Raw genomic sequence first — 18,535 nt, forward strand, 5'->3', positions numbered from 1 at the left:
TCCTCTATACTTATGACATGATGGAGATGGGATAGATAGTCTCTATTTAGTCACAACACATAAGCTGTTGCGCCAAAATTAGCCCACCCGCCTATTATAACTACTACGTTGCACTAGTAGTAGTTGTTCTATATGCATCTTTAAAATCATATTGTTTGTAGATTGATTTTACATATTAAAAAAACTCCCACATTAAATTATGCATATTTGAACAAAGTGACACATGATATTATTATTATTTTCTACTTTTTTATTTTTTGTAAAATATAATTTTTTAATATATATGTTACAATTAGCACCCCCTTTGTATTATCAACTTAATACAAATATTATGTATCAAAACTAAATAAATGAAAATTATACAAAGTTGATTTTAATGGGTAGCAGAGAGAAGAAAGAGTAATATAATATTTGAAGAGTGAATAGTATTTCTTCAAAACTTAGAGAAAGGAAAATGATAGCCGATCCCACCGATCCCAACTCCTGCTGGCACAAATTCACTAATTTTTTTTTTTTGACGGCTTGATTAAGGACATATTTTTTAATTATGTTGTGAATTTGTTTCTTAAAAAATTATATTTAAAAGTGTGAAAAAAATACATGTAAAAAAATTAGAGGAAAAAAAACATTAACATAACTAATGGTGGATCCTAACGAGAGCTGGGATAGGTGGACGTAGCATCGATCTTAAATAAAAGAAACCCAGCACCCAATGTGGCCATTTCATGCTGTTTCAATCCCAGACACCCATATCCCAATCAAATTTCTCTTCATCCCTTCAATATTCCGTGGGCTCGTCACTTGCATTCACTGCTTTCATCCTCCTCTATCACTGTAAGTCATAAAGACTCAATGATTTCCACGCTTTTTCACTTAGAATGTGCATTTCACATTGATGGGGTAGTGGGACCAAGTTGGTTACAGAAGGTTCCATTTGGTCTCCACCTGGCTTAATTTTATGCAATTGCTATTTTAACAACATCACTATTAAATTAAGCAAACATTTCATTCAAATGCTTGACATCTGCTTGGTCATTTCTAATGTAAATAACTTACACAATCTATCCAAGTCCAAGTTAACAATGATTACCAAAAAACAAAAAATTAGTAGTTACAATTCTCAATACTAGAAATTAACGTCGTTCAATGCCATAGACTCAATTCTTGGTTAATAATAAGAACTATGTGTCATGTCCATGTCTCATTATTGGATGGTATTATCAAGTTTGAATGTCTAATCAGCATGTCCCAAATAGGCATGACACCTAACTTGCAGTATTTAAAAAGCATTTATTTACAATCATAAAATAGAAACTGTACATGCAATTTAATAAATGTCTCAAAATAGGCATGATACCTTAGAATGAACTACTAGACATCAGTTTTATAATGGTTGTTTTAGTCTACTCGACACTCTCTTCATCAATCTATTGGACACTGTCTTCAGCAGAGTCTCGGACATTGGCTTCATCAGTCGAATCAAAATTACTATCAAAGAGATCATTCGATGCACAATCATCTGACCTGTCATTGGTAAACATCTATTGATCATATGATTGTCACTAGGTCTCACATTCAATGCAGACATGGGGACCATCATTGGTTCAACGTCTTGCCTTATCAATGGGGAATGAAGCCCATCATGTTCAAAGTGAATGTCACAGAAGGGTTCAACTGATTCCTCGTTCTGATATGCCTCGCTATCTCTACAATCATCTTAATCACTAACTAGCGGCATTTGTGGAACGTCATACACATTCCTATACGTTATCTTCTGCACAACATGCCACGAACCACCTAAGTTTGTGTCTTTGAGATAAAAAACTTGTGAAGCTTGACATGCCAACGAGAATGGTTCATCCTTATACTATTTTCGACTGAAATTCACACTTCTAGTATGGTCAATCACACGTATCCCTCCGTGATCACCCACATCAAATCAATCGCATTTAAATACCCACACGCCAACCCATGTAGTGGAACTCCAAGATGTCATTCAGTATGCTATAGAAAGCCACCATGTTGGCTTCGTATTCGACCATAACTACTACTCCACTATTTTGGGTTTGACGGTTTTCTTCATGAGACTTTGTATGAAACCTTATACCATTCATTATACAATCTTGATAGGATGTGACCCAAGGGTCAGGACTACAAGCTAGTGCATAAAAATCATCGGAAACTTGGTCAGGATCACTGGCAAGCAACGCTTGAACCTACAAAAAGCCCAAGTTTGCAATACATAAAGATTAAATGACAAGCTTTGATGGTTTAGGTCTATTTATGTTGTTATTAATTAGAAATGGCTTACATGTCTTTTGAACCACTGTGGAAATTCAGCTTGATGCAGTCTCTCGATGTTAGGGATACTCTATTCACGTAAAATGCTATAATGCTCACTACAAACAACAAACACAAAATTATAGCATAAAAATAAAGGCAGAAACAATGAATAATGAAATGGCAGCAAAAAATTTGATATTTGTTGCTATTGCTAGTTTGTCCATAAGAAATGCTATTATCAGGATCTTACTCTAAGTACTGCATGGCCTCTATGCAATTATTAAGGATGTACCATCTTGTGGTCTTAAATAGTTTCTTTTCTAACTAGACATGTGTTGAAGACCCGATTGGCCGTAGCTTCTGCGAGAAAACTGAAAAGTTACGCATCTCATTGGCCGTTTGAACACCAATATCAAAGTTTCAATCTTCTTGACTGAACAGGTCCACCTACCAACAATTCCCGAGGCAAATGGACGGCTAGGTGGACCATTCCGTCAAATAAGCTTAGTAGAAATATCATCTCAAGCTTGCAATGAATGAGGACAATCTTGGACTCAAGATGCATAACCAAGTTCTCACACATTCGTCCACACAATTCTCTGAAAAACGTGCTAAGCTCCATCAATGCCAAATGTATATCACTCCTTAAGTTCCTATTGATCGCCACTGGTAGTAACCATTGTAAAAAAGATGTGGGCATCATGGCTTTTCATTCCAAAGATTTTACAATCACTCACATTAATACATCTAGAAATATTAGAAGCAAAGCCATCTGGAAACTTAACACTACTCAACCAATGACAGAACTCTTTCCTTTCATCTCCATATAGCATGAAGTAGGCATGAGGGATAGTAACTCAATCTCCATCTTGTTTCAAGTGCAACTCTTTCTTGATACCAAGTTCAGCCAAATCCTGTTGAGTGTTGATATTATCTTTTGTTTTATCTTGAATATTCATCAATGTACCCAATACACTTTCACAGATATTCTTCTCGATGTGCATCACATCAAGGTTATGCCTAAGTTCCTGGGAAGACCAATATGGAAGGTTGAAGAAGATACTTTTTTTGGTCTAGTTTAACTCATAAGGGCCATGTTTTTGCCTTTTTGCACATTTTCCAAAATGCACAACATCAATGTTATCTAGTTGCTGCAAAACATCTTCTCCTAAAAGCTGTCGGGGTGAAATCCGATGATCTTCTTGCCCATTAAAAATAGTCTTTTTTGTTCTCCAAATGTGACCTGATGGTAGGAAGTGGCGATGACCCATGTAACAATATTTCCTACCATAGGGAAGCCACATGGACTCAGTGTGCATATTGTAGACTGGACATGCCAACTTGCCTTTAGTGCTCCAACCCGAAAGGTTCCCGTACGCAGGAAAATAATTAATTGTCTACAACAAAGCAGCTTGCAAGCGAAAAGCTTGGCCTACCATTGCATTGTACATCTCAATGCCATTTTTCCATAGATCCTCTAGTTCATCAAGCAACAAGCGGAGATAAACATCTATTTAATTACTAGGCGACTTAGGACCAGGTATGAGTAATGACAACATGAAGAACGGATCTTTCATGCATAACCATGGTGGCAAGTTATATGGGACTAGAATCACAGGCCATATACTATATGGTTTAGCCAAATTGTCGAATGGATTGAAGCCATCACTAGCAAGACTGAGCAGAACGTTGCGAGGATCCCTAGCAAACCAAGGATGATCTCTATCAAATTTCTGCCACACCTCAAAGTCGGCTAAATGCAAAGTGTTATCATCTCCTGACCTTTCTGTTTGATGCCACCTCATGCTTTTTGTTGTTTTCTTGAACATGAATAATCTCTGCAATCTCGATTTCGGTGAGAAAAACCGCAATACCTTCTGAGGTACTGGTTGGTTCCTACGTGACGTAGACACCCACCTGGATGAACCACACTTTGGTGACGCTTGCTTGTTGGCATTTTTCTTCCAATACAGTATGCAATCATTTGGATATGTATGTATTTTGATGTATTTAAACCCCAAGCCCTGCTCTAAGGACCGTGCCTCATTAAATGAGTTAGGCAAGAGTGCATCAGGAAAAGCAGTCTTCAAAAGTTTAATAAGCATGTCAAATGACTTTACACTCTAGCCACCTATTGTTTTGATGTGTAACAACTTCACAATTAATGACAGTTTTGAAAAGGTTGTACAACTGGGATAAAATGGACACTGAGCATCTTTCGATAGTTTTTCCAAAGTGGTTGGTTCTGGGCGCCTTGGTTAGGAAAATCAGTATGTGTATCCATGTCTTTATCAACACGGTGGTAGCGGCATGAATATCACCCAACATCTCATGAATGTCATGAATGTAACCATCATCACCATTGTGAAGATTTTTCCCTACCTCTGGAGTTTTTTTCATTAAAATTCATTGATTCTTGCTCCCCATGAAATATCTATTCTGTGTAAGCTGGATTCATCCCTGTAAAGAATAAATCTCCTTCAACCTCATTGATAGAAAGGAACAAGAAATTACGGCATCTTCGACACGAACACCTCACTCAGTTGTTTCTATTAGTGTGAGCTCCAACCATTGTGAGAAAATGTCTAATCCCTTCGGCATATTCTGTTGACCTAAACCTATCTCTAACATTCATCCAACTTTTGTCCATCTACATGATACGCAATATTAATGATTAGAAATTGCGAATTTAGACTTTTCAGTAAACGTCAAGTATATATGCAACCCCAATGATAGAGTAACTATTTGTTGGGCCTGCCCCGTTCTAAAATGAAATATAGATAAGGAAATCTATCATTGGTGCATAATTCTATCGATGGCCATATACAAGCTCTACTACCATAATAGCATGTGAATTGAAGTTTTTAATTCCAAAGTAACAACAAAGATAGTAATTGTTGAATATAGACTAGAAAATCTTAGCAGTGGTTATGTAACAACATGTTAAGTAAATTTTAAATTCAACAAAAGCCCTCTATATACACTCAAATTCCATGAAAGGTTTGGATTGGGGCACTGGAAAAAATGGCTTCAATCAGTGAGGCATCTCGTTGGCCTTCAAACATAAAAAAGGAAAAGCAAAACCATCTTCTCGACAAATAGCATATCCCGTCTAAATTTAGCAATGCACGGCAAAATGGAATTATCATCATCCAAAAAATGAAATAGTGATTGTATAAAAAACCCAATAAATGTTCTTCAACTAGTATAACACCCAACAAAGACGTTGGTGAAAAATAACTAATTAAGCAAATGTTTGACCCTAACCTTGTGACAATTGACCACACTTTGGTGAATGAACATTTATCCACTATAAGTAAAGGCTGATCCCATCTCAAAGCACATCCTCTTGAGTTAAGTTCCATTTTGGATGCATCCAGAAAACCAACAAAAACTCAAAAATATACAAATGGTCCATTCATGTCTATATGGGACTTTAATCAAACAAATGGCATGCAAGTGGAAAGTTCAATTTTCCAAATCACTAAATTATGTAGATGCCTAAGTACAATTGCAATCTTAACTCTTTACTAGAAATAACACAATTCAAGGAGGCCAACTATTGTAAAACAGATGATGCAAATACTCAAGTAATGTAGGTGAGCATTGATGTGGGTTATATTGAAGTTGGTAATACGTACCTTGAATGGAGTTGTAAGTGAAAGTGGGATTTAATAGAGGCTCAGAATAAGAGAAATTTTCATGTGTTCTTAACTTGAATATACAAAAACGGCTTCCTCTCAGCTTGGTAAGTTGAAATCCCCTTCTTGGAGTTTCACTCAACCGCCTGCAATGACAATAGGCAGTGTGCGACCAACATTTGGGAAAAAATAGAAGGGTGTACATGTTGCATATATAGATTTTCTTTTGCATCAATAATTTGGACACTAAAAGTTAAAGATACGTAGGAATAGACTGGCTTGATTATTGTGACTATCAAAAATTGACGCTTAACGGTTTGATGGGTTTAATTTCTTTTGCAACTAACAAAATATGACGCAACTAAATGTAGGTCGATGCAGATAAAATTCACACTGTGCGTGTGGCTAATCTGACCATTTCTGATGAAGACGTAAATACTCATTTATTGCGACAATTTATCTAATGAAGAAAAAGAATTGGACATAAAAAGTTGTTTATGTTATAGTGTGTTGAGAATTTCTTATGCCATAAAATGTAATTAATATATATTTTTTTATATTAATAACATATGATCAAAAAATTACAAATGTTCATATATAAGACTAAAGTTTTATGTTATAAATTACAAATTACAATACATGCAACTGCAGCCTTTTTAGATCTAGCTTTTATGTGTACTGATAATTTTAAGGAAAGTATTGAAATGACAGATGATATAAACTTAATATATTTTCAAAAACATGGTTAATTTAGATGAAAAGAAAGCCTTCGAGAAGGAACTAGACAGATACCGCATGAAAATGCCAAAGTTATTCATCGCTCAAGCCATAACAATGCTAAACACATGCCATCCTCGTAAGTCAATAATTTATGTTTTTCTTTTTTATATATAATATGATATTTTCAATAAATTCTTATGATATTTTGGTTTATTCTTAATAAGCTTAGTGAAGACCACGATGCTTTTACGGATATGATAGAGCTAGATAAAGAATGCTACATCTATTTTATATCACGATTGACTAACAATACTTTAGTTGATTGCGTGATAAATGATCTTAGTATTTCATGGTTGGATCACTTTGACAAGTATTTTTTCTTTGAATTCTTTTAAATACAGCTACTTTTGCATCTCTTTATGTACTATACTGATGTGACTGGTCAAAATAGTTATTTTATATTAAAAATAAGTGATGCAGTCAATCACAATCACATTAATAGAGTGCGCAATAAATACATAAGAGTAATTACATATAAAGTTTTTGTTTTTCCTTTGACTAGCTTATAATATTCTTTCGTTACTAATTAAATAGAATCTCCACCGACTTGTTGAATTCACTAGAAGAAAACTATTTATTTGCTGAAAATTCTTTTCCGTCAAAATGAGTTTATTCTCATCGCAAATAATTCATCGATCACAAATACTCATTTTTTTGTACTAATTTAATTTTGATTAAATCTTACACAGTCACATTCTTTATTTTAATTTTTGTCATCCCTACTATTTTGTTATTTTTTTCCAATAATTATTTTTTTAATGCTCATGTTGTCGACAGTTATTCGAGCTTTTATATGAGCCTTTTCCCAAATATTCACATTTTTTATCACATTTTTTCTGATGGTGAAATACTTTCTTAACCTTTATAAACGGCTATATTTTTGCAGTGGTACTCATGATCACATCTTTTATTATGTATTTTTTCTGATGTATATATGGGCCAAAGGTGAAGATTATCTTCCACTATCCACGTGATCTTGTTCCTTCTTTATCCTTAATTTTCAATAATATACCACGAATGAGTGCAATTAATGAAGCTGTTTTTATCATAAAAGTAATGTTAGGTATAGTTTTAGAATATGCAAATTTTACGCATTATTTTTTAAAAATGTAATTCGCTATTAATTAAAAGTGAATTTTTTACATTGATTCCAAATTTGCCAACTTTTTATGGGAGTACGCGAGACTTATTATATAAAACATTTCCCTTATTATAATGCTCAACTTCCTATTCTTCTATACCTTTGTTATAATAAGAAATACTTGTTTTTTATTTTTCTAATCCATTTTATTTTGTGCATGTATGCTGCGGCGAGACAAAAGACAATTTATTCATTTGAGGAATTTAAAAAGAGAAATAAAACCTTTCTACGTCCAAGCAAAGGTGATTTTTTTTTTCATTTGGGCAATGGAAATGGATGGGTACGAACTCAGGATGCTAGTCAAGGAGAGGTAATTCACTTTCACATACAACAATTTATGAAAATTGCTTTGTGTTGATCATACCTTTCATATTGCTACTGTTGGAGCACTACTCATTGTGTTTCCATTAAATGCTTGGGGGTTTGCTTCTCCGCTATGAAATAGATTGAAGATCTGTTGAAATGTGTTATGTAATCGGACGTATATTCCATCATGAAGGAACTCAAAAAATCTGTTGACGTTAATACCTATTTGGATATTATGAATGTGAATGCACAACATGGAAGAAAAATGATCAACCAAAATGTTGGAAAGAGGATCCATATTAGTAAGGCACAAGTTAGGACATTGGAAACTTAAATAATGGGTCCAATGACATGACGGTAGCTCGTGTTTGGAAAATGGGTTATCACTTCCGCTACAACCATGTAAAGGAATGATATTGGAATGAAAACAATCACGATTATAACATCCATGTCCAACCAAAAATTGGATGAGTACATCACTTGTAGAAGCTTAAGAAGCACCTCAACTAACAGCTTGTTGATAATTCTTATAAGCAAATTTTAACTAATGGGATGGAAAAACTGATGCTAGTACTCTAACCTCATATTTTTGGCAATGCTGCTACTATCCATTTGCTTTTAGATTTACTCTCTCTGTTGTGTCTCAAATTCAATTAAAGGGATATGGAGATTCTATTTCCTATTTGGCTATTTAGGCCATGTTTTGATAGTGAAAATATTTGATCCCAACTCATATTATTATTATAATTTTTTTAAATTTTCATACAAAATATAATAAACTTTCTAACTGTTTTAAATTTTAAAATAATTATAATATTAACAAATAATATTTTAATAATATTTTATTAAACTTTTATTTAAAATCAGTTCATCTCCCATCAATATCTAAACCGTTAACTTTCTCGATTTGAAGCGTGGAGTATTATGCTTTAGACACTTTCTTTGAAGTTTGCATATTATAATAAGGCCTTTTCCTTTCGTAACAAACCTATATATTCAAAGAGACGGGCGTATTAAACGGCTTCCTCCCGAATGTTTGAATAACCAGACGGCCTTGCCATCCTTCAAAAAAAAGGACAAATGGCTTTTCCACTCAAGTGGGAAGGGATAAAGAAAAAGACAGATCAACCCAAAGAAGAGACAGCAATCACCCATTTTCTCACGATATTTGCAATGGGATAGAAATTCCATTGAGACAGCGATTAAACGGCTACTCCCATTCATTCGTTTGTGAGAACGGACGGTATTTCTTTCCTTTAGAAAAGTGGGCAGGTGTTGACTTTAGGGTCATTATAAGGACCCCTGCAGATTAGCTGTCCAGCGCCTTACGAAATCTAACAAATGTTAATTTTTTAGGCAGATTTGCAATTCCATCAGAGGAAAGAAGATATTAGATCTACTAGCTTCCACCACTTCACCGGCTTCCATTCCTGTCGCCAGAGAACTTCACAAGGCAACGTAGATTTTCCATAGCTCGGTACCTCTCTCTCTCTCTCTCTCTCCCTCTCTCTCTCCAAGAATCTATCTATATTTTCATGATTTTAAATTTTATGTTTTCTTTTCTCGACCGTTTTGAGCATTTGAGGTCACGAAGGTGTATCAGAGATTATTTGTTCTCTATCTTCTTAATGATAATTGAATATTTCCTTTTCTGTTTTTCTTGTTCGAATTAATTGAATATATCTTGATCACTTCTTATTAGTTTTATGTGATTATTTAATATAGGATAACAACTTAACATGGTTCGACCAAAAGATCCGTTTTGGGAGCATGCAAAGGATTTGAAAAATAGTCGTTTTCTCTGTAAATTTTGTGATGGTCAATTTGCAGGAGGTATTTCTAGGGTTAAATGGCATTTGTCTGGCCTTGAGGGCAACGATGTTAAAGTCTGTAAAAAGGTACCACGAGATATTCAATTAGCAGTGTTACAAGTACTCGACACTCCCCATAAGAAAGAAAGACAAGTTAATGTATCAAAAAAAAAGAGGAAAGATAGACAAGTTGAAAATGAAAATTGCTCAGTTCCTTCATCGTCTGGTGGCCCGAATCTATGTATGGATAACGTTTTGATGGGTAAAAAATTGGGCAAGTTGTTCTTCTCATTTGGCATTCATCCTAAGGTCATTGTCTCTCCCATCTTTGAGGACTTTGTGAAGAGTATTGTTGAATATGGGCCCAGTACTTATCAACTGGCAAGTACTTTTACTGATGAGAAGGGATTTGCGTCAGAAGTCGATGAGGAAGCTGATGAATATATTGAAAATTTCATAAACGATCCAGTTCAAGCAGGTTGTACCTTGATGGTCAACAATTGGCAGCGTTATGATGATTCTGGACGAGTCGACCGTGTGGATATCTTTGCTTATTCGAAAAAAGGTGCGGCATGCTTTAAATCATTTAAATATGAGCAAACATTAGGAGGTATTCAAGAAGTCATATCTTCTACAATTGATCAATTACTTCGCCTCAACCTGCATGTTGTACAGCTACTTCCATCCCAAGGTACATTTCATAATGATATAGACCGTGAATTCTTGAAAATTAAGAATTACCATACTCGGATTTGCGTAAGTAATTGTGCTGCTCAAGAGATTGATGACTTCCTTTTTGAAATGGAATTGGACCTGCATTATGTAATCTCACTTGTGAGATTCATATTTACCACTGATCATCATTATAATGTGTCATCTAAAAGAGGGACGAAAAGACCCAAAAAAAGATATGCATTCATTTTTGTTATATATGCTCAAATCAGTTTTAGAAATTGAAGATGAACTGCAAGACGTTTCATTTTCTAGTATAATAGGTCAAGTGATCTAGTGAAGGTTCTTGATGAGAAGGAGAACGCAAAATATTTTAGATATGCAAAACTTATTGATTACATTATTGGCCGTAAACAGTTTTGGAGTCGAATGAAAGCAGTTGAACAAGTTTGGTTTTTAGTAGTTCAAACTCAATGCCTGGTTAATTGCAAGGGCTCAAGTATAGGATACTTATATCAGATGATAGAAAGGCTAAAAGATGGAATTGAAAAAAGTCGTGAATATGATCACTTCGTTTATGATCGTATATGGGAAAAATTCATTCATATGCGAAGGAAGATTATTCATCCAATACATGCAACCGCAGCTTTTTTAGATCCAGCTTATATGTGTACTAAGAATTTTGCAGAAAATGATGAAATGATAGATGGTACAAACTATATGTTGGAAAATATGATTGATTCAAATGAAAAGGAAGCCTTCGAGAAGGAACTAGACCAATACCGCGAGGAATTGCCAAAGTTATTCACCGCTCAAGCCATGATCACAATGCTAAAAACATGCCATCCTCGTAAGTCAATAGTTTATGTTTTTCTTTTATATATATATATATATATATATATATATATATATATAATATGATAATTTCAGTAAATTCTTAAGATATTTTGGTTTATTATTTTTGGATTGTGTAGGAACATGGTGGGACTTTTGTGGAAAGCATACACCGGTATTAAGAAAATATGCAATTCGAATATTGAGTCAACCTTGTAGTACTTTATTTTGTAGGCGTTATGAAGTGCTGCTAGGTGATTTGAGTGAAGATTGGACAACAAAGGTGAATACAATGATCATAAACGGAAATTCTAAATTACTAGAGTTAGAGCCAATCATTCTTGATAAACTTATTGAAGACCACGATGCTTTTAAGGATGTGATGGAGCTGGATGAAGAATATTACTACTTCCATTTTTTATCAAAATTGACTGACGATGCTTTAGTCGATTGCGTGATAAATGATCCGAGTCCTTCATTTTGGGATAACGTTAACAACATCAAGCATTTGTTATTAGATTGTTTCGTTTAATTATTGGCTATTTGTATATTCAAATTTCAAATTGACTCTTTATTTATTTATCTGCATAGTCATCAAAATTTCTTAGTATTGTTTCCTACTACTTTGTTATTTTTTTCCAATAATTGTTTTTTCAATGCTCATGTTGTCGACGGTTATTCGAGCTTTTATATGAGCCTTTTCCCAAACATTCACATTTTTTAGCACATTTTTTCTGAAATTGAAATAGTTCTCAACCGTTATATATTAACGGCCATATTTTTTCAGTGGTATTGATAACATCTTTTATTATGCATTTTTTTTCTTTCTTCTTATACGTGATCCTGTTCCTTCTTTCTTCTTAATTTTCAATAATATACTGCCAATGAGTGCATCTAATGAAGCTACTTTTATAATAAAAGTAATATTAGGCATAGTTTTAGGATGGATAATGATAGGCTTACTGTGCAAGTTTTATGCATTATTTTTAAAAAATGGAATTCACTATTTAAAAATGAAATTTTTCATGTAGATTTCATATTTGCTCTTATTTTTAAGGGAGTACGCGAGATTTATTATACAAAAAATTTCTCCTATTATAATGCTCAACTTTCTATTATTTTAGAGTAATACTACATACAATTGTAAAGTGCGTAAGTGTCGTGCAATTGTTTCGAAAAAGAGTAGAGATCACTATCAAAAGAATTGCATAGCGCTTACGCATTCTATTTTTGTAAATATCATTTATTATTCTTCTACACCTTTGTTGTAATAAGAAATACTTGGTTTTTTTTGTGAAATCCATTTTATTTTGTGCATGTATCCTGTGGCGCTACAAGCAAGTGATAAGAAAGACAATTTATTCATTTGAGCAATTTAAAAAGAGAAATACAACATTTCTATGTCCAAGCAGAGGTGATTTCTTTCTCACTTAGGCAATGGAAATGGATGGGTACGAACCAAGGTTTTAAAAACCGTTCCGTTCCGGCCGGAATGGCCGGAATTTTTCGTGCCGGAACAGTGACCGGAACGGGATAGGTACCTATTCCGTTCCGGGTCAAATTCCGGCCGTTCCGGTCAAATTCCGGCCGTTCCGGTCAATTCCGGCCGGAATTCCGGTATTCCGGCCGGAATAGTAATTCCGGTCCGGAAAAAAAAAAAAAAAAAAACTCTTGTAAATAAGTTAAAAAATAATGAATAAAATTATACTTTTAGAATTCAAATACCCATTTTCGTGCACTAGAAGTATTGTTATTTTTAATAATTTGTCTATTCTTTAATTTTTTTTCTTTTATTTTTGTGTCTTAACTCAAGTTTGTGATTTTTTTCAATATATATTCATTTTATAAATCTTTAATTCTTCTATATATATACACATATACATATCACACACTTACATATATATGTATTTATTTTATTAATTGTTAGTTTATATATACATATAAATATTTATATATAATATATAATTAATCCCGAAACGGTACACCGAAACGTACCGGTACCGAAATATTCCGTTCCAGTGCCTCAACCGGAATGGTCTCCGGAACGGATTTCAAAACTTTGGTACGAACTCAGAATGCTTGTCATGGAGAGGTGATTCACTTTCACATATAACAATTTATGGAAATTCTTTATGTTGATAAGACGTTTCATATTGCCACTGATGGAGCACTACTCTTTGTGTTTCCATTAAATGCTCTGGGGTTTACTTCACCGCTATGAAATAGATTGAATATCCGTTGAAATGTGTTGTGTAATTGAACGTCTATTCCATCACGAAGGAACTCAAAAATCTGTTGACATGAGCGCTATAATACCCATATGGATATTATGAATAGGAATGCACAACATGGAAGAAAAATGATCAACCAGAAGGTTGGAAAGAGGATCAATAGTAATAAAGCACAAGTTAGTACACTGGAAACGTAAATAATGGATCCAATGACATGACGGTAACTCGTGTTTGGAACATGGGTTATCATCTCCGTTGTAGCCATGCAAAGGAATGATATTGGAATGAAAACAAGCATGATTATAATAGACATGTCCAACGGAGAATCAGATTAGTACATCACTTATAGAAGCTTAAGCAGCACCTCAACTAGTAGCTTGTTGATAATTCTTATAAATATGGCAATATAATCATGAATCAATCACATCTTGCTCTCTTTCACTATCAAACAAATAAAAGAGAAAAATGGAAAATTGAATAGATCTTATTTTAAATGAAATAAGTAAAAGAGATTAAAACAATACTACAAATAATTACTCAATATCCAAGTTTTTACTTTTAAATCAATTAGATATGTATGCGATCGTCAAGTTTTGTTCGGCCCATGAATGAAACCAAATCCTCATAGGCTCATATACAGCCCTACCCAAACGTGCTTGTGATAGAAAAAGTCAAGAATTTGTTTTAGTTTTAGTTTTTAGTTTTTTTTTTTTATGTTAATTTGTTTGTTGGATATTAGGATACTAAGATATTTACTAAGGTACATGGATATTAGGATACTAAGATATTACTACTGAGAGAAGTTTTAAGCAAGTTAGTTTGAATATCGTAGATATTATATATATCCAAAGTTAGGATATGACAATCATTTCTGAAAATTAAAAAACTAAATATTAAATATTAAATAGTATATAGATCTCACAAAAGTTTCTGACGAGACACAAGAAATTTGGAGTACTAATTAACAGCAATAATCTGAGAGAACTTCTAGCTACAGTTGTTGTCCATATTTGACATTTTAAATAACTTTACTTTAAATACCATTATTTACTTTAAATAACATGAGACTAGTCAAAATGTTAACTGATATATATGGTGCTTATTTAAATAAGGAAGACACTGTTACGCAGCTAAATTAATAATTTATTATTATTTTTGTCACCAAGCAACTATAGATTTCATTAGCTCTTAATACTATAGCAAGATCATTTAATTTTTTATGATTATTTCATTGAACCCAACCCTACTTTTTCCTCTTTTTATTGAATATAGTTTTGTAAAGTACTAATTAAGTAAAAGAAATAATTTAATTAAAACAAACAAAATAACCGTTATATTATTAATTATAAAATCATTGGAAAAGTGTAGTATAAATTATAAAACTTAATACAAAATATATTGCATTTGATTAAAAATTAAAATGTCATTCATAGGTCTTCAATGTTTGAAGAGGAAAAACAGATAAACAAAAAATAAAAATAAAAATAAATCAGAAATTAACCATGTTTTATTATCACGTAGAGTTTAGATGGATAATCCGTTTAGATTTTGAGTAGAATAGATAAAAAGTAAAAGGTATGATATTAAGCAAATTTTAGGTAATGGGATGGAAAAACTGATGCTAATGCTCTAACCTCATATTGTTGGAGTTGCTGCTACTGTCCATTTGTGTGTCGTGTCTCAAATTCAATTAAAGTGATATGCAGATTCTGTTTCGTACTTGGCTATTTATAGAGCTCTTATCGGTTTGCATGTTATAATAAGGCCTTTCATTTCCTAAGAAACCTATTGACCCAACGAGATGGGCGTATTAAACGGCCTCCCCCTGAATTGCTTTCCATCCTTCGAAAAAGGGGACCCACTACTACAACAAGGATATAATTTGTTTATGCTTTTTAGAGGTAAACGTCTGGGATATGGTCTGAGATACATGCGGAATCACATCTTTGTGTCCGATCCCAAGAATTCTTCTTCAATGGTGTAACCTCCTAATAGAAGACCCAAATCATATAATTTATATTTTAAAAAAATTAGTTAATGATACAATTAGAACCTCATTAAAACCTTATAAAGGACATGAGAACATCCGATAAAATTAAAACGATATAGAGAAGATTATCATGGCCCTTGCACAAAGATGAAACGCCCAAATCTAGACAGATCTTCTGGTTCTAGCTAGAATAATAACCCAGATCCTCTTGTCGCAGCTCCAACCCAATTCTTCCAATCAATGACTAGCGGCCAATTTACAGCACCTAGAGCTCCACAGACTGGTTGTACCTTGGAACAATTTTCCTGCCAGCACCCCCTACTTTCAACAACAAATTGAATTCCATGTATACGTATGTTGAAAGCTGGATTGAACGTATGGAGCAGATTTTTGAATCGCTCTACTGCACAGATGATCAAAAGGTGAAATATGCCACTTACCACGCGACTGACATGGCAAACCAGTGGTGGAAATCAACACAGGCATTAATACAATTGGAGTTAGGGGAAGCAGTCTCCATTTCTTGGGAACATTTCAAGAGAACCTTTCTAGACCACTTTTTCCCATAGACCCTTTGAGAATTGAGAGCTTGCCAATTTATGGACCTCACTAAAGGAACAATGACAGTAGCACAGTATGCTATGAGATTGATGGAGCTATCTCATTTTGCAAGTTGCTTAATTCCAAATGAGGAAAAGAAAGCTGAGAAGTTCGAGCGCGGCTTAGATCGCATGATTAGGGATCGTGTACATACTCTTAGGATTCGGAGTCTCATGGAGTTGGTCACCCGAGCTATTATTACTGAAGAGGATATTCAAGAGAATATTGACTACAACAAAGGAAGTGCCAGCAACAACAGTAGCAACTCCAATTAACATCGCATAAGGACAAGAGGCCTCACAGTGAGAACCATCAAGGGCAACCACTAGCAAGATAAACTTACCCCACATGCCCAACATGTGGGAAAAGACATATGGGAAAGTGTTTGTATGGCTAGAATGTGTGTTTCAAGTGCGGGAAGTCAAACCATCAAGCTCGGGACTTCCCAATAAAGAGACCTAAGGAACTAGGAAGGAGCAGAGGATAAAAGATCACAACTACGGCAAGAGTATATTCCCTCACTGCTAATGGCACTATAGCGTCAAATGATATAGTCACAAGTACCTTTTCGTATCCTAAGTTTAGATATGTATATAGTACGATGCATAAATCATATGATATTGATAGCTCTAAGTCATTATGACATTCATATAGGTACATTATCCTTATTTTCACATCATATCTCCAATTTTATTCTATTCTAGTGGCACTCATTCTTTCATTTCCAATCACTATGCACCTTTGACTCAGAAGACACCTAAGCCACTAGAACCTAGTATTTCTGTTGCCATGCCCTCGGGAGAGCATATCGCTTGCGATTCCGTTCTGATTGGATTTCCAATAGAGATTCAAGGGAGGATTTTACCTATGGATTTGATCGTATTTAATATGTCCGGGTTTGACGTGATTCTAGAGATGGACTAGTTATCCCAGAACCGTGCCTATGTAGATTGCTTTAATAAGAGAATAGTCTTTAAATCCACACATGGAGAGGAGTTTAGTTTTCAGTCAATACGAGAAAGTTCCCCTCCTCATGTAATCTCATCTATTTTGACAAGGGTGCACAAGATTCCTAGCGAGTTTGGTCTTACTACCAGTAGATGGACTCAAGGTTGAGGACATAAAAGTAGTTCGAGAATTTAGAAACGTGTTTCCCTAGGATCTTCCAGGGTTACCACAGGATAGGCAAGTGTTCGCGATTGGTCTCACTCCAGGAACAATGCCTATATCTAAAGCACCCTACCGCATGTCTCCAATTGAGTTAAGGGAACTCAAAGACCAGTTACACGAGTTACTAGAAAAAGGTTTCATATGCCTAGTGTATCCCTGTGGGGTGCTCCGGTACTTTTCATGAAAAAGAATGATGGGTTTATGCAATTGTGTATTGACTATAGGGAGTTAAATAAGGTAACTATCAAGAACATATACCCTCTACCACGGATAGATAACTTATTTGATTAGCTTTAGGGAGCACAAGTCTTTTCTAATATAGATTTGCGATCCAGATATCCTCAGTTGAAGATTAATGAGACAAATGGACACGGTATGGACATTATGAATTCCTTGTTATTCCCTTTGCTTTAACTAATGCCCCCACATCTTTCATAGATCTTATGAATAGAGTATTTAAGGATTACTTGGACCAGTTTGTGATAGTCTTTATCGACAACATTCTCATTATTATCAGAGTAGTAGAGAGCATGAGGAGCATTTGAGGATTGCCTTTGAGACACTAAGAGAAAAGAAGTTGTATGCAAAATTTAAGAAATGCGAGTTCTAGTTTCAAGAGATCACCTTTTTGGAACACGTGGTGTCAATAAAAGGAATTTCAGTGGACCCAGCAAAGGTTGAGGCAGTGGTAAAATGGGCCAAGCCTAATAATGTTAATGAGGTACAAAGATTCTTAGGCCTTGCTGGTTATTATAGAAGATTCGTAGAAGGGTTTTCGAGTATTGCAGCTCTAATGACAAAGTTGACAAGAAAGGATGAGAAGTTCATTTGGACAGATGAGTGTGAAGAGAGCTTCCAAGAATTGAAGAAAAGACTAGTTATGGCACTAGTTCTTACAATTCCCTCGGGAGATGAAGGATTTGTTATATATAGCGATGCTTCATTGAAGGTTTTAAGTTGTGTTTTAATGCAGAATGGGAAAGTTATTGCATATGCTTCCCGACAGTTGAAACATTATGAGCAGAATTACCTGACCCATGATCTAGAACTTGCAACAGTGGTATTTGCTTAGAAAA

General features: G+C 34.3%; 1 protein-coding gene and 1 pseudogene across 4 annotated transcripts; both read left to right on the forward strand.

Moving 5' to 3' along the window:
• Positions 1-9,369: 9,369 nt before the first annotated feature.
• LOC122300254 lies at positions 9,370-12,075 on the forward strand. Of its 4 annotated transcripts, none has more exons than XM_043110766.1 (4): positions 9,370-9,628; positions 9,877-10,653; positions 11,323-11,484; positions 11,703-12,075. In XM_043110766.1, the coding sequence occupies exons 2-4, from the start codon at positions 9,891-9,893 to the stop codon at positions 11,720-11,722; spliced, it is 945 nt and encodes a 314-aa protein (XP_042966700.1). In that variant the 5' UTR covers positions 9,370-9,628; positions 9,877-9,890; the 3' UTR covers positions 11,723-12,075. The 4 variants fall into 4 exon arrangements, with proteins under 4 accessions (XP_042966700.1, XP_042966698.1, XP_042966699.1 ...); XM_043110765.1 differs by having other exon boundaries at positions 9,373-9,628; positions 9,982-10,653; positions 11,609-12,075; XM_043110763.1 differs by having other exon boundaries at positions 9,374-9,628; positions 11,609-12,075.
• A 3,688-nt stretch (positions 12,076-15,763) lies between these two features.
• Positions 15,764-15,872, forward strand: LOC122302107 (annotated as a pseudogene).
• Positions 15,873-18,535: the final 2,663 nt, after the last annotated feature.

The sequence above is a fragment of the Carya illinoinensis genome, chromosome 2 (assembly GCF_018687715.1).
Source record: "Carya illinoinensis cultivar Pawnee chromosome 2, C.illinoinensisPawnee_v1, whole genome shotgun sequence".
Taxonomy (NCBI): Eukaryota; Viridiplantae; Streptophyta; class Magnoliopsida; order Fagales; family Juglandaceae; genus Carya; species Carya illinoinensis.

Bases quoted from the DNA above. Each gene is read 5' to 3' on its own strand.
- LOC122300254 (XM_043110764.1), top strand. From the start codon at position 9,891: ATGGTTCGACCAAAAGATCCGTTTTGGGAGCATGCAAAGGATTTGAAA. The intron at 10,654-11,322 runs GTACATTTCATA...AGAATTTTGCAG, and splicing joins ACAGCTACTTCCATCCCAAG to AAAATGATGAAATGATAGAT. The intron at 11,485-11,608 runs GTAAGTCAATAG...TGGATTGTGTAG, and splicing joins GCTAAAAACATGCCATCCTC to GAACATGGTGGGACTTTTGT.